The 16,312-nt window shown below is 41.3% G+C and overlaps 1 protein-coding gene across 1 annotated transcript; it reads left to right on the plus strand.

The window, feature by feature from the left end:
- Nucleotides 1-968: 968 nt before the first annotated feature.
- Nucleotides 969-15,372, plus strand: slc2a15b (solute carrier family 2 member 15b). Its single transcript, XM_053418204.1, has 12 exons — nt 969-1,091; nt 3,037-3,135; nt 7,145-7,305; nt 7,570-7,694; nt 8,401-8,546; nt 9,148-9,280; nt 9,488-9,675; nt 11,425-11,535; nt 12,051-12,152; nt 12,757-12,832; nt 14,021-14,148; nt 15,085-15,372. The coding sequence occupies exons 1-12, from the start codon at nt 1,047-1,049 to the stop codon at nt 15,370-15,372; spliced, it is 1,602 nt and encodes a 533-aa protein (XP_053274179.1). The 5' UTR covers nt 969-1,046.
- The last annotated feature ends 940 nt before the right edge of the window (nt 15,373-16,312 follow it).

Below are 16,312 nucleotides of genomic sequence, written 5' to 3' on the forward strand. Positions count from 1 at the left end.
GGCTAACTGGCTAGCAGTTTGTTTTTGAACTTCTTTTGAGACATATGATGCAATCAAAAGTTGACTAGAGTGAAAACCTCCCTGACTTTAAATAAAATTGGGGATTTCTCTGGGTATGAACATATAATGTTGATAATGATAATGTAAGTACACCAGTCAACAAAATAGTGCCTGTAACGTAGGTAATATTACATCTTTGAGACCAATTTTTTCAGGCAATGTGCTAATGGGGTGTTGAGATTTGCTTGGATGCACAATAATGGTCATATTCAGTGTTTTAACTTCACCATCTCTATAACTAATGAGAGTCACTGCACGAATGAGAGCTCCAAGCCAGTCCAGCATACTTTTGTTTTTTTACTTTTCTACCTGACTTTAACTATTGCCCTGCTGAGCTGGCTGGCTTCCTCTTTCCAACACCTTTCATTGTATGTTGACTCTGTGCTAACTTACATATGAAAAATAAAAGTTGACACTTGTAACCTGAAACATGAATCATATCTATTGAAACGTACAGGAAATGGAATTAAGAAGATTGTTTAAGAAAAAGGAGAGAGCAGAAGACTCATTTTAGAATAGATATGATATCAGGGATACTCAATCTCTCGAAAAGTGGGTAGAAGGGTTTTCACAGAGGATTCGTTTTGATCGTAAAGTTAATTTTCAAAGTTTTAAGACCCCCACCCACCTCTGTGTGAAGGTGCCCCTGGGTCTGAGCCCCTGACGTATGCACATCCTACGAACAGCCCTGCACTCAGTCAGTCAAACTGACGTCGAGGGCACGAGACTGACCAGTTGTCTCATGTGACCACTGATGGCGGGGACGTCGACGCACGCGCTGGGACGGTCCCACTCCGGTGATTGGAGAGTGGCTGGTCTGATTCCTCCCATCAACACCGACACGCCTCCTCCTTGAGACCAGGAGCGTGTCTGACGGCTACATATGCGGGATTCTGGCTGGAGGAGTTGTGAAAAGTTTTGCAGACGCGCTGCTTCTCATCACCAACGAGCAGATCACACACGAGAGGGAATTATTGGTGATTCAAATGGCGGAGGAACTGTTACCGGAAAGCGATGCGAAAATGCACGGGGTGAGTGATCAGTGCGCGTGTTGGAAACGACAAGAGAGTTACTGAGGAGGCAGGAGGGACTGGTGTGGGATTCACTGATTTGATGATCAACCAACGGTTTTCATTAACATTTGAATCATATTAGAAAAAACCCTGATCAAAAACTGAAATATCAATACACACATTTTATTTGAACCATAATCCAAAAAGTATGGTTTAGGTTCAATGTTGCCTAGCAACCTTTGGCCTGGGAAGGTTTACCAGGATGTTCAAATTTCCAGCTTTCTTAGATTTAATGTATTTTTTTTTAAACAAACAAACAAACAGACAAAAATGACCAAAGACTTTAGTCAAAGTTTACAACATGGCTGCCCAGAGCCTTGACCCAAGTGATCTGGTCTCGCATGTGAAGAGCAGCGCATCTTACAGATAATCAGCCTAATGGGATGGTCACTGGGCAGCATTGTCTGCCATGAGCTATTTTCACGTGTAGCCGTATCACTCTCTCCATTAGGCTAAATTAAGTTTCTTTAAGGCCTCTGTGCTGTCCTTGTTTGGCCAGATCAGAACAGGAACTCTCTGCTCTGACCATTAACACACCAGCATCCTACATATTCACATAAACACACTCATTCGACCCGAATTATGCACAACGCTAATAAGGATCTGTGGGTTTTTCGTAAACCTTCATTCCATCACAGTGCGAGGGGCTCTTGCAGGTGGGGTTAGTTTGTGGCCATTTGTGCTTGCATGCCAGTTTCCTTCATGCACCGTTCAAACGTAAGAACATTCAAAAACACAATGTAATCCTGCTTTTCTTCCACCTTGGAGGTCAGTTTAGCACGGGGGTGTTGGAATCTAGGACGGCAGCCAAGAGGGTAGCTCCAGGCCAACGCTGATGAAACTACTGCAGACTGACCCCATTACACAGGGTGGGGGGCTCATGTGACTTTGGATAGTTACCCAAAGGTTGTTCACTGGTATGCAGCGGATGGATAACATTTGTGAGCCCCCCCCCTGCCATGTAGAAAACTTAAGTCATCTTTAGTCGTCAGTCGGGTTATTTTCTTGAAGTGCGACGAAAGCTCCAGTTGGGCCTCAGCAGTAAATCGGTATTTGGATTTAACTGACCATGAGCAGAGAACTGTTCAGCTCTTTCAATGCGCTATAAATGTGTTGTGATCAAACAGAGCAGGCTGATGGGATCTGTGTCCAGTTCTGGGTTTGTTTCTCTTTTTCTGATTCAGACACCTATTGCACAGTGCTCATACAGATCTGCTGCAAGGTCCAAATATCACAGACTCATATGCAGCTTATACCCTTAGTATGACACCGTTATATGCACATACAGTCAATAGAAAACAGTAGAAATGGACACAGGATTAAAGTTTAAATCATTAAACTCATCTTTTCAATTCGATTCAGAGTATTGAATTGAACTGAATCCTATTCAATTGACCAACTGGTCTGGTCAGGTAAAGCCAGACCAGGTAAAATATACTTAAAAACTTTTAGTTTACAGAATAAACAATACAGAAAATATTTGCATATATGTTTCGAACTTATGTAAAAAAATATTCAGGTTGTATGTATTTGGTTTCATTTTTTTCAATTTAAGTTATTTACCATATATCTGTTATAGGGGTTTTTCTAATGATGAGTTTGGATTTATTGTCAATGTTTCTTTTGAATCATTTTCTATATTTGTATGTTTTTCATGTTAATCATATTATATCGTCATTAGTCCCTACCCAAAAATCCGTAGCCATCAAGCTCTAGTATTTTGAATTAAGCAATCCAATGACAACATTTTATAAACTCACAATTTAACTTAATACTCAAGTCATCTAGTTTGATCTCATTTTACAATAGATCTCATCAGATTATTCTTGCTTTGCTTTAATAAATTGGCCTCAGGACAGTTTTGTCTCTTTCTCACTGGTCTCTCTCCTCCTCTTTTCCCCAGTCTCTCACCAAGTCACTGCTGGCAGTGGCTCTCCTGTCCTCGCTCGGCAGCTCCTTGCTCTATGGCTACAACCTAGCTGTGGTCAACTCTCCTGCACAGGTTTGTGTAATTACAACATCAACAGAGCTTCATCTCTTTAAGTAGGCCTATGAACACTGGGGGTAGTAGTGGATGGTGTTTGATCCCACAAAGCTTAAAATGAATTTTTCGAAGGTAATGGACACAGAGCTTCCTAAGCGCTGATTGCTGGCCAAACAGTCGACTACTGGATTACGCACTTCAGTTCAGTTGACTACTTTCTTAATTTGACCTACTGTCTATTGATCTGGAATATGTCCGTACAGAGGAGAAGGAAAAGAAAAGATACGGCTCAAGAGGAAGCTAGAATGAAACATATAAGATTGAATTATTCTTAATTACAAAAATTCTGATTGGCAGACATGAGCTAGAATGCACGAGAAGCCTAATTCACTACATCTTTCCAAAGAGGTCAGTATATATGATAGTCGTGATGTTAGACTCCAGGCCGGTAATGTTTTACTGGGGACGGGTCTCTGGACCCCCCCTAGCCGGCTACGTTTTCCAACTGCTACTCCGTATCTCCTCTGTGGCTATCCCCAGAGGACCGACTACAAATCAGATATTTTTTATATCATTGTCATGTGGAGGCATGTGGCCTTGTGTATCAAATTTAGAAGCCACTGTACACCGAACTGTGTCATCGATGTTCTGTCGTTTCTATGATGCACTCTGTTCTGATCCTTCTATGTTGGATTTGTTGCGGTGCGGTGACTAAGCTGTGAACCATTCCTGTTTGGCTATGGACGCCCTCACATTGAAGCATGGGAGGATGAGTGCCACATGTTATGTTCTGAGGAGGCACTAATATGAAAAGAGCTGCATCTGCTGCTTCGCTCGTGATTCCTCACTTTCAAGCTTTCCTCCTCCCGCACCCTTTTTCTTCACTTTCACTAGAGGAGAAAAACGTGTCCAGTTGAGAGATAGACTTCCACCGACAAAACTGGGATGACAATGAAAATGATTATTTGATAATAAAGTAGAAGTAAATCAAATTAGTTTTTATGTCATTTTGAGAATAAAGTTGCTGTTCAATGTTGCACACAAACTAGAACTGTGCTAGAACTATGCCCCATGACACAGCTATAGCTCTTTCCACCTGCCTCTAATTCAAGCTAACCTCTCCCACTGTGTATTTAACACACAGATGTACAGTAAGAGGGGTTTCAAGCTTCTCAGAAAACTCTCTGTAAGAAAGCAAAGCAGCGTATTTCCCAGGGGGTCAAACCATTCCTAAAGCTAGAAGCTAAGCACATAGGACAAGCAGCAGCTTTCATGTGGTTCTACCTCTTCCCCCTCTCACGTGCACCATGCAGATTTCTACAACCTGAGAAATGTGTTCCTTTCCGAATAAAAAGCTGCGACTGAGAAGAGCTTTTCTTCATTCATTCCAAAGCTACTGCTGGTACAGTGAGGTGAAACCTTTAACCATGGTCCATGTGACTTCAGTCCCTTTGCTGGAGTCACCACTGTGTGTCATCTGATAGTAGTTACGCTGGTGGCCTCCAAATTTACATTAGGTTTGGCTCACGGTTTTTGATCACGGGAGAGGTGAGACTTTAAAAAACGTGATTGTCTGACTTTGTGCGTCGGGGTAATCGATTGCATCTTTCGGTAACATTTGACAAAAAGCCAATGGAAAATCAGCCTCTGTGACAAAAAGGTTCAGGATACTTACACAGTTTGTTCAGGGGGATAATATTCGCAAATGAACAGCAGCAAAAAACTAATGTGAGGCGATAAACAAACCACGCCGCCGTCACATGACTCCAACATCGCCCCTGCTCAACTTCTAACTTGTAATTTGATTTGACGGTTGCCTCTTCGCCAAAAGCCTGTCCTCTTAGGAGGTTACTCTGAGTTTGGAAGCGACAGTCGGTTCTAACCTGAATTCTTTCTTACTGCACTCTTTTGTTCCAACAGTTCAATTGATAATTCAAGGGTTAAACCGGAGGAGCTTGTTGATAGCATTCAGGGGGAGTCAGATGATCGAATGTGAATTTCCCCTCGTGTTGGTTATGAACCCTTCCCCTGCTTTAAATATCACATGAGTTAGGTCGCTACTGCAGGAACAGTTAGTTACATCAGAGACGAGCCACTTTTAATGAGTTTTTCCCCGACTGGTGCATCATTTCCACTTCCTCAATGACTTATCATGTGCCTTGAGGACAGGGAATCCAAAATGTAACTGAACTGTACCTATGAGATACTATTTCTACACCGACATCAAGTGACACCACAGTGAGTGAACAGAGCAGAACAGGAAAATGATGTGCCTCCTGCTGTGAGACATCGTGTTAGTATGAGGAAACGGCAACTGTTGATGAATGATTTGTCTTTTTCAGCAGGTATAGGTGGGCAATCCACTCCTTTCCCATTGCCAGTAGAGGAGATTGCATTTCACTTTTCTTTCCCCGATGAGTCATGTTCGACATCATGAATGTGTTATAAACGCTGTTATACGTAGTTTCCAAGATGCTCAAACGTTCATGACACAAAGTTTATATTTTACATTTTTCCGTTTCTATCCCTGAGTATGAATTAATTGCGTCTCTCGAGATGAATTAGATTCTTACCGTAGAGGATTCTCCAGGACAGTCTGATCTCAGCGGACACCTCACTGTCAGATGAACCTGAATGAAATTTTATGGATATTGCTGCTGTAAGGCCTCACACCACGAGGATAACAACATGCAGTGTATGAACTATTTTACAGTGAACGGGAGAAATCGCTGAACTTCCTGTCCGCTGAAAAATTAAAAAATAGGTTCATATAGCACATGAAGATTCCTTCATAATCCCAGAGTGCACACACAAAGCTGTGGGCATGCTCAGCCTGATGTTTTTGCAGGCTGCAGGTTTTTTGATTAAGGTGTTGAATATTATTACCTGTATGCTGATTGTTTTTTTGTACAGGTAAAAAAATTTGGTTTTCTTTTTGAAAAACAAATAGATGCTAGGCAGAGAGCATGACATCTTGCAGTTACATATGGGCTCTGTATATTTACAGTACCTACCAATTCCACATCTGTCTGTCTGTCTGTCTGTCTGTCTGTCTGTCTTTGCATATCTCTCAAACCGTTCATCTATTTGGCTTCACATCTGGCATGTCTATTGTAAATTGCCAGACAAAGTACAGTGCTGATTATGGTTTGCTCTGGACATGTGACACGATCTATATTAATAACAATTTAATAAACAAGCAACCAGCGGTCTGTAGTAATTAGCTGGGGCGGGGCAGTGTGCCCTCAGTCTGTGGACTGAGTTGAACATGTCTTCCTCTGGGTCCTCAGATGGACTGCAGCAGTGGTCCATAACTGGGTCAAACCACATGCAGCATTGTTTTGATCATTTGATCATTTTTTTACCACCACATCAGACAAAGACGGACTAAACCCAGATGGGTGCTAACCTCCGTCATGGCAACAACATTCACAGGATGACTTGCAATTTGTCTTCAAAGTAAAAGAACAACAGAGGTTTTGTTGCTGCAATGTTTTATAATGAGTGAGATTACAGATCTATTATTTTCAAAAAGTTGTGAATTTGGGTCTGAAGATTGTGTCGGTTGCCTAACAGACCTCAGAAATAGCCGACATGTAAGGCATTAAAAACTACAGCAGTAAAGTAAATCATTTAAAACTTACAAATAATCCACACCCCTGAACAGTAATTAAGCAAATTTAGTTTCTTTTAATGAAATACATTGACTATGAAATCTTCACCGTAGATAAACCTGGTAGGATGAACACAAAGTTTTCTTACTTCACTCTGCACCATAGACTTTTAATACAAATCACTGTACACAATGTCCAGCAAACAAACCATAACAAGTGACAGTATGTTGTAGAACTGTTTGAGGAAGACTCACTAACAAATAATTCTGAAGTATTTACACAGGTCAAGAGAACTGAACATTTCAGGCAGGTTGAGAACGGACTCTGCACTCGTTGTAATGAATACATGTATCTATTCTCCCGATGGGAAATGTTAAGATGAACTTAATGAATTTTTCTGTTTTTTCCACCAGTACATCAAAGCCTTCTACAATGAGTCAATCATCGATACCTACGACTGGATTCCAGATGAACAGTTCCTCACTGTACTATACTCCATCACTGTGTCCATCTTCGCTATTGGAGGGATGACGGGGGCCCTGCTTGTGGGCAAACTAGTCACAAAATATGGAAGGTTAGTGTGTGTGTGTGTGTGTGTGTGTGTGTGTGTGTGTGTGTGTGTGTGTGTGTGTGTGTGTGTGTGTGTGTGTGTGTGTGTGTGTGTGTGTGTGTGTGTGTGTGTGTGTATGTGTGTGTGGGGATGATTTTTGGTACTATTGCTAGTTCTCAATGTGTGTCTTTATTTCTGAAATGCCATCATCCTCGTGCATCTGGCAGTTACAAACATCTGATTCATTAAGTTCATTGAGTAAAGAGGGATGACTGTGTGCCCAAACAGGAAAGGGACGCTGGTGAAATCCAGTGTGCTGGTGTTTATAGCAGGAGCTATGATGGGCTTCAGCAGATGGTGCCGGATGCCAGCGATGGTCATCTTTGGACGCTTCATCATGGGAATACACTCAGGTAGGCCCGTCGGTCATCCTCACAATAAAACAAACTAGAAGCGGTTTAAGCAAATAAAAAAAAGTTACTTTTTCTTATGTGAGTAGACGCAAAGCCACAATAAGCACATTACTAAAGCTGCTTTAGGAGATGCACTGAATATATTGACATTCTCTGGAGGGGCTGAATGAAGGAATCGCAAATGTCCTGGAGAGAACCTCCGGACCCCCAACAAGACCCCTTACTAAAAATCCGATCAAATAGAATGAGCCGATGTGAGAACACAGCAATGAACCCATATATTCTATCCCTTTGTCAGAGCAGAGTTGATAACATCCTGGACTTATTTGCATATATTTTTCATTGTGTTTTAGCAGGGATAGGGTTAGACAGGAATTACAACAAAAAACTATAATCAATATATCTTCTTATTCATAATGCACAAACACAGTATACATCCTCATTTGATTGTCTTGTGTCACTACACATCACTGAAGTACTATTCACTTCAAATACTATTTTCTTCTATAGTGAAAGGTGTATATATTGTACAAAATCTTTGAATTTTTTTAATTAGTTAGACTTGTATTCTATTTTATTCTATTTCATACTTACTTATTCATACACAAGTTCTCATCTTATCAATTATCGTAAGTTAAAAGTGTTACAGTCGCTCAAAGAAGAAATCACAGCATGAGCTTGTGTGTAATCACACATTTGTCAACAGGAATCTCTCTCAGTGTGGTGCCGATGTACCTCGGTGAGATCGCCCCCAAGAACCTGCGAGGCTTCCTGGGCCTCGTTCCCAGCATCCACATCTGTCTCGGCGTCTTCATCGCTCAGGTGCTGGGGCTCCACGAACTGCTGGGAGAGGTAGGAAAGTCCTCCGAGGCCTTTGACCTCTGCTGGTGTTTTCAGGCAGTGACATTAGCTCAGGCAGCTCGTCCCACTGTGTCTTCAGTGTAGACTTGGTACTTCTGCAACCTATGAGATTGTGTTCCAGAAGCACATGGGACTTTAAAACCCAGAGAAACATCTGATGTGCATTTCTGATGCTTGAATCTTCTCACAGAAGTGAGGCTGAAACTATTGACATTAATGCAACCTTCTCTTATCACATACTAGCTCAACAATGTTGTATTATACAATATAACAAGAAGTTGTTCTGTAGTTAAATACAAAAATTGTTTGTGTAACAAGTCAAGCTATGTTACAGGCTTTCCTCACCTGTCATTTAGTTTTTTCTGATTTATGCTGTAGAACATCTGCTTCATCTGCCCATCTATAGTATGTCTGATTAACAGCAGTGCCAATGTGTGGAACAGCTCAAATATGACGAGGACTTAAAAAAATGCTGCCTCTGAATAACTTTCCTGACTTTGTGAAGTTTTTTTTAATATGATGATTATAAGTGGCATAGTCTGAGCTGCTGAATGTTACTTGCAGTAATGTGTCGTGCTTTCTCTCCCTACAGGAACAGCACTGGCCTCTGCTCCTGTCCCTGGTGGTGCTTCCCACCCTAGTCCAGGTGATGCTGTTGCCATGGTTTCCAGAGAGTCCACGGTACCTGTTGATAGAGAAGGGAAATGTGCACGCCACCATTGCAGGTCAGAAGGCGGATTGTCTTCTTTCTTTTTTTTTATGTTTGATCACATGAAGAAAAGGCTTTCAGAATTTGTCTTAACAATGTACGTTTCTTTCTCATTGTTCTTTATTATTAAAGAATTTAATCTAATTTATTCAAAGATCAGAAAGTTACATCTTGTTGTTATTTTTATTGTCACATCTTAAAAGCTTTCTTTTCCTTTCTCCAGCACTAAAGTGGTTCCGTACTAAAGGAAACATCCAGGCCGAGGTTGAGGAGATGCAGGAGGAGCAACGCTCTCTATCGTCCATCCGGACCATCTCTGTCTGGGGCCTGCTCAGGGACCGCTGTGTCCGCTGGCAGGTCATCACCATTATGGTGGTCAACGTCGGCATGCAGCTGTCAGGCATCGACGCGGTGCGTGGAAGAAGCATTGTTGTCTTTTCTGTCTTGGTGTGTCTGCATGTGTGTGTGTGTGCTGTGGATGTGCAGAGACTGTGGAGTTATTATAAGAAAGTGAGGGCTCCTGGAGTCCCCAGCTGTGCTCCTCCCATTTGCATCTCTTCCTGTTCACACATTACAGTCCCACATGCAGCCACTGAGTGACTGAGCAGGGGGGCACAGGACCACGGCTCATTATCTCCTGGTCCTCTCTCTCCAGTGTTACCCCACATAAGAAGGTCCAGCCGCACTCACTCACACACAAAGTCAAACACATCTTTGTACTCATTGCTCCATGTGGATGGAAGCTGTAGGCATGCTGCTCACATGCTAGCATCATTTCCCAGCAGGGCTACACCCTGCCGAGCCCCGCGGTTCCACATGTTACGCTCAGGAACACGGTACGGCTCCATTCATTAGGTAGGGGCCCATGAGTCCAGGCGCTTTGTACAATAGATCTTTTATGATATTTCAACAAAACCTAAAAGTCTGCATGTTTTTTGCTCAAAACTTTTGGGTATCTATAACTGAACATAATCCAAACCAGCTATCCTGCCAAGGGAGATAAGACAACTCTGTCACAAGATAGTGTTGGGGGAAAAACATGTGGAACAGGGCTTATGGCAGAAAATAGGTGAACATGCAAAGGCCAAAATCAGGAATTGTAATTATCATAAGTGATGCTGTGAGTCTTCATTCTGACGCTTACTTACAAGATCAAACAAAGAATTCACAGCTCAGCCTTGGATGGATGGATGGATGGATGGATGGGTGGATGGATGGATGGATGGATGGATGGATGCATGGATGGATGGATGGATGGATAAGTTGGTTCAGACGACAGGCGCATGGTGCCTCAAGGTGCCTCCCTCTTGATGTGTAATTGGGAGCCACATGTTGATGTAGACCCACAAGGGGACTAGTCAGTCAGCTGGTCTACAAACAGATTATGTTTGGCCCGGGAGAGAATGAATATTATCAGAGAAACCTGGAAGGATGCTTGAAGAGGCTAACTCCCAATCTCGCCATGTTAGAATAAGAGAACCTCCTTGGCAGAGGTAAAAAAGATTCATATTTTATTTTATAGAGGTTTACGTTTTCAAACAGCAATCGTGTGAGTTCCTGTTTTGAGCAGCATCTAATGCCTTTGTGATAGAACTGCTCAAAAGTGTGTACAAATGCAAAATTTCCAGTTGGACAGAAACTCAGGATTTCAATTTAGTAATTATTAACTATTAACATATGCTTATACTCTTGACCACTCGTGTGTTAAAACTGATACCAACTCATAACTTTTTCTAATTGTCTGTGTATGCATACTCCAGTGCTGCAATGGTGATGAAAAGCTCCATGTGTGGTTACTAAATCAACGAGACAGCGTTTAACCACACCGATCACGATCTTGTCCACACCTCATCAATGATGGATGTTGCATCAGCAAAGTGTGATTAATGAGCGTACACAAATTAATTTCTACGGGAGCACTTGTCAGGAGTCCATACTGATGAAGCGCCCGTACCTCAAACGCAAAAGTGATGGTCGGCCTGATGATCGTGATCACTCACGATAAGAGACACTTTTTGGTTCTTTAAGAAAAGACCAAAAAAGACAAAGCGTTGATCTCACTGTGTGTGTGTGTGTGTGTGTGTGTGTGTGTGTGTGTGTGTGTGTGTGAGAGAGTATGTGTGTCCGTCATTTTAATAAACGTATCTTTTTCAATTTCAGATCTGGTTCTACACAAATGAAATATTCAGTAATGCTGGGATCCCAGAGCCTCATATTCAGTACACAACAGTGGGAACTGGAGCCATTGAGGTCATCTCTGGGGTGCTGGGGGTGAGTGGATACTATGACACTGTAAAAACATTAAGATGACATTAACATCATCCATAGATATATTTCATATTCTGCTTAAAAAGCCATTAGTCAATTTACAGAAAATGTCCAACTATTTTAATAGTTTAAAGTGATTAGCAGTTTTCTCAAATGTGATTCTTTTCATTGTTATTTTTTCTCTTCTCAGTTTTTATTACATTGCGAATTGAATATTTACCTTTAGGTTTTATGGTTGTAGAGTTTTTAAAGTCAAAACAAACAAGTAGACTATGTTGAAAATGTTGAAATAGTTTACAAGATGAATTTGTCGTGCAGTCGTGAATGATCATATACTTTGGATTTAGTTTTTATTTGGTTATCTATCATTGTTTGTCTTATGAAATTAATGTTTTACATCCCTGTATTATCCCGGTAAACATGAAACTTCAACTTTCCCACTGCGTCTAGATTTTTTGATGATGTGTAACGTCGCCAGCCAATCACAGCAGCTCCTGCCCCTCTGTCCTTTCTTTCAGTGTTTCACCATCGATCGTGTGGGCAGGAGACCTCTGATGATTGGCGGCTTCCTCTTCATGGGAGTGTGCTGTGCAGGAATCACTGTGTCTGTCCTCCTCCAGGTACAATGTCCCCTCATGTCCTGCTACTGTGGGAATATATTATATTAGTCTGCACATTGTCACACAGGGTTAACAGTTCAGTGTTGATTTATGCGGCTAAGGACATTATCGAATTAACAAAATTTACATAAACTAAAACATCTTCTTCTTCATCTTCTTTTTTTCTTCTTCTTCTTCTTCTTCTTCTTCTTCTTCTTCTTCTTCTTCTTCTTCTTCTTCTTCTTCTTCTTCTTCTTCTTCTTCTTCTTCTTACTAAAATTAATAATATATACTATCATTATTCACATACATTTTTTGTTTACTTATTAATTAATTAATGTATATTTAATAAAAACAACTTTAGGAATAGCCTAATGGCTTAAAAGAAAAATGCATTCACATATATTCAGTTCAGGAAACAACATGAAACCAAACAACACAGTAATTACTATACTTGTGTAATTATGTGTAATTATGAAGTAAATGTCAGGAGCCTCACATGCTACTAATCACGTCTCTCATGCTATGTGTAATCAGAATGATTAAATATAGTAAAATTAATAACTATGAAAAACTCAGTTGAACACATGACTTCAACTCGTGACCTCTGTTTGACCAATCACAGACGCAGCTGCCCTTCATGCGCTACATCAGTGTGGGCTGCGTTGTTGGGATAATCGCAGGCTTCTGCATAGGTCCAGGTAAACACTCCCTCTCTCTTCCCACTTGAAAAAAGTTTCAAACACTCACATTCAACTTTTCCAGCTCCTCACACGAGATCTATGCTGTCCTCTGTGCGAGGTAGCACTGCTCTCTGCTGGATGCTCGCACAACAGCAGGCGCCCTCCCTCCCTCCCCCCCTCCCTTCTCCTCCTCCATTGACTGTGAAGAGATATTGTATTTCATTAGTCTTGTAAATGAGGAAATTAGACCTGCCACACCACATCCATTCCCACCACCATTTGTACTCCGGATAAGTTGAGTGAAGTGAATTAACAGGCAGTAGTTTACAATGTTGGTGCCACGTTGAGCGGACCTGTGAGGATGATGAATTGGGACGAATGCGGTTTACATAGCATCATCCGTCACGTCGGCAAAATCCATACTTTCGGCACGCGTACAAGTTTCTCGCGCTGCAATTAGACCTTTAATGGCTCATTGTTCATAAGTTAGCTATGATGAATATGATTGGCTTTGCACAAAGTCCTCCCCCCCCCCATACATACCACAGATGTTGACAAATTACGGCCTAGTTATTGGTTTGCTGATATTAAACCTTCCTCCATGCAATTATCATGCACAGATAATGAGGACGTCATTGGAAAGGCTCATCATTAGAGCTTTTACTAATGTATATTTCTCCGTCGTAGCTTTCACTCCTAACCATGAGGGATTGTGTGTTTAAAGACAAAACTCCAACATATTACACAAGTCCGGATGAAGCTTTTCTTTTCCTGGTGGCTCAGAGATGGAGTTTGGCCAACTTGAAAAAAAATCTTCCTCTCTTGTCAATCTTTGGTCGCTGAGGAATAATGATCACATAATCAAGTACATGCAGAATAAAGGGAGAGTAATATAATAGCACAGTGGCGCTTGAGGAATGTCTATCATTTCCGTTCATGTTTGGTTTGGTTTGAATGACTGCCAAAGAACAGTCCTGAGTGGGAATATTGATAAACTAATTGATGAAGGAAGACGTTGAAGTTAATTTCACAACACCCAATAGATTCACACAAGTGCACTGAGTGATTAAATGTGATTTGTATTGTGACGGCTTGATGGGATGCCTTGTTAGATCTAACCAACCGACTGTGGAGTGAACCATGATTAGCTCAGATTGTTGCTGTTGTCAAAATGTGAAATGAAATGACTTTGTCTCCCCTGCGAAGCTGGCGTGCCGTTCCTGATCACGGCGGAGCTGTTTAAGCAGTCGCACAGACCCGCTGCCTACACTGTCGCTGGTTGCCTCAACTGGCTTTCCAACTTCACCATCGGCTTCGTCTTCCCCTTCCTAGAGGTCAGAGCAAACTTCTTTCTTTTTGCGTCAAAGCGTATGAGTGTTGACGTATGATTCGGAAATCCAAGGTTTTATTTGTTTGGCATCGTGAGGCGGTGAGTTCAGTGTCAGACACACGGCATACGGGCTGTCTGGTTCAGTCGAATAGAGGTGACTCCCAAAACACCAATAAAATTACCAATTAAAATCCCAGCTTTGCTCTCCCTCATTATCCTCAGCATTATGGGCAAACAGATCCGGAGAACAAGAGCCTGAGCTGTGGGAATAGACAATACAAACCCACATACATTCTGGACACAGAGCTTAAAGATATGAGTTTGCTATGAGGCCATGTGGTCTTTAATCTTTCTGTTTTAATTTCACAGACAAAATGTAAAAAAAAGCTTCAGAGCAGTCAGTTGGAGCTATGCTTGCAGTTCTCCTTGTGCTAAGCTAGGATAAACATCCTGTCCAGAACCATCTCTGCACTGAAAATGATCAACATTTTCTCATCAGACAGTGCTGACTGGTGAACATAGCAGAGCATTCAGGAGCTAAAGAGACAGATATTTTCTCAAGAGGTGTACGAGACCAAAACAAAGCAAAAAGAAACGTCAATACTGACTCAAATCTTTTTTTTACTTTAATTTTTTTCTGCATTCCTTTGAAGATCATCCATTAATATAATCTGAAGTTGTTTGTAGAAATCCAAGAGTATAGCCTGCTTTTCAAGATCTGTTGTCATATTTGGATCAGCTTTTATTCACTGTAATGTCACTGTCGATGGATTCTTTCTTTGCCCACATTTCATGTCTCCTTGCAGTAAGCAGGAGGTGTTTTGAGGTGGAAAGTGTCAGTTTACTATGACAGAATTGTTCATATTTGTCTCATTTTAATTCCCTTGGACATTTCCCACTTTTTTTTAAAGTTGTTGTTCTTCGTGTCCTCCCTCTTCAGGAGGCTACAGGTCCTTACTGTTACCTGATCTTCTGCGTGATCTGCGTGGGCGTGGCCCTCTACACCATCTTCATCATTCCTGAGACCAAGAACAAAACCTTTATGGAGATCAGTCAGATGTTCGCTGCAAGGAACAAGATAGATGAAGAGGAGCTGACAGCCAACGGTCATTTGAAAATGGCTATGATGAATGGCTACGGAACCCTCGGCCACCGGGACGAAAAAAAAGAGCCCATGGAGAAGGAACGTGGAGGTGGACCTTTCAACAAAGGTTTCTTTGATCAGTAAGGTCCAGACAAACATGGAACTGTGGCCACAAGGGGATCTGCTGCTAAATGTGAAACAACAACCAGTTCACACAAATGGAAGCATCATACACAACATCACAACAGCGCTTTGATTAGTGTGATGAGGAAGCATTCCTCGTTTCCCGCAGTGGTTAAAAGGTCACACATTTGCTTTTTGTTGCATTTTTACACTGTTAAGTTCAAAGTGAATGCCTTACCAAAAACTTGAGCTCATGTTTGTTTTGTATTTCTTTTCGTCCCTCTGTGATTTTGTCTCTTTTTTACATAAGAGAGCTGAAAATTGTGACTACTGTAGTAGTCATCTCATATTTCCTGTCCAGACATCGGCATAATGTTGTAAGGCTTTTTAACGAGTTATAATGAATCAATATATCACAACAAATCAGCTTTACAAGTTTGAGCCATGTACTGTTGTTTTTTTCTTTATCTGTTGCATGTTTCACAAGACCTCTTTGTATAAAATATGGTGGATTGACAATGAGATATATAATTTTAAATTAAGACTATTAAAAATGTACGGATGTTTGAACATGAAAATCTCTATCGTCTTTATTATTCTGCAGAGTTTGGCTGCAAACTGTTTTTCTGACTAACACACAAAATACCAGCGCACAGCTTTTCTGAGCTACCACAACAATTTAGTTTCTTCTGGGGCCAATGTTTACTCCACATTCAATTGGCTGTGGTGATGCCAATAACTGGATGTTGCCTCCACACACACAGAAGCTAAAAATCACAGTCTGGCTTTATTGCCTCTCACCAAAAACAACCATAAACATAACAAAATTGCACACTTGCAATTACAGCACACATACCCATACATCATGAAGCAAATACCCAAGTAAAACATTTCCCAGCACTGACATTACCGAAGAAAAATAGAGAGGAAACACTGAGCGCCTGAATAAACCCTCCATTCA

This window comes from Pleuronectes platessa, chromosome 3 (assembly GCF_947347685.1).
Source record: "Pleuronectes platessa chromosome 3, fPlePla1.1, whole genome shotgun sequence".
In the NCBI taxonomy this organism is placed as follows: domain Eukaryota; kingdom Metazoa; phylum Chordata; class Actinopteri; order Pleuronectiformes; family Pleuronectidae; genus Pleuronectes; species Pleuronectes platessa.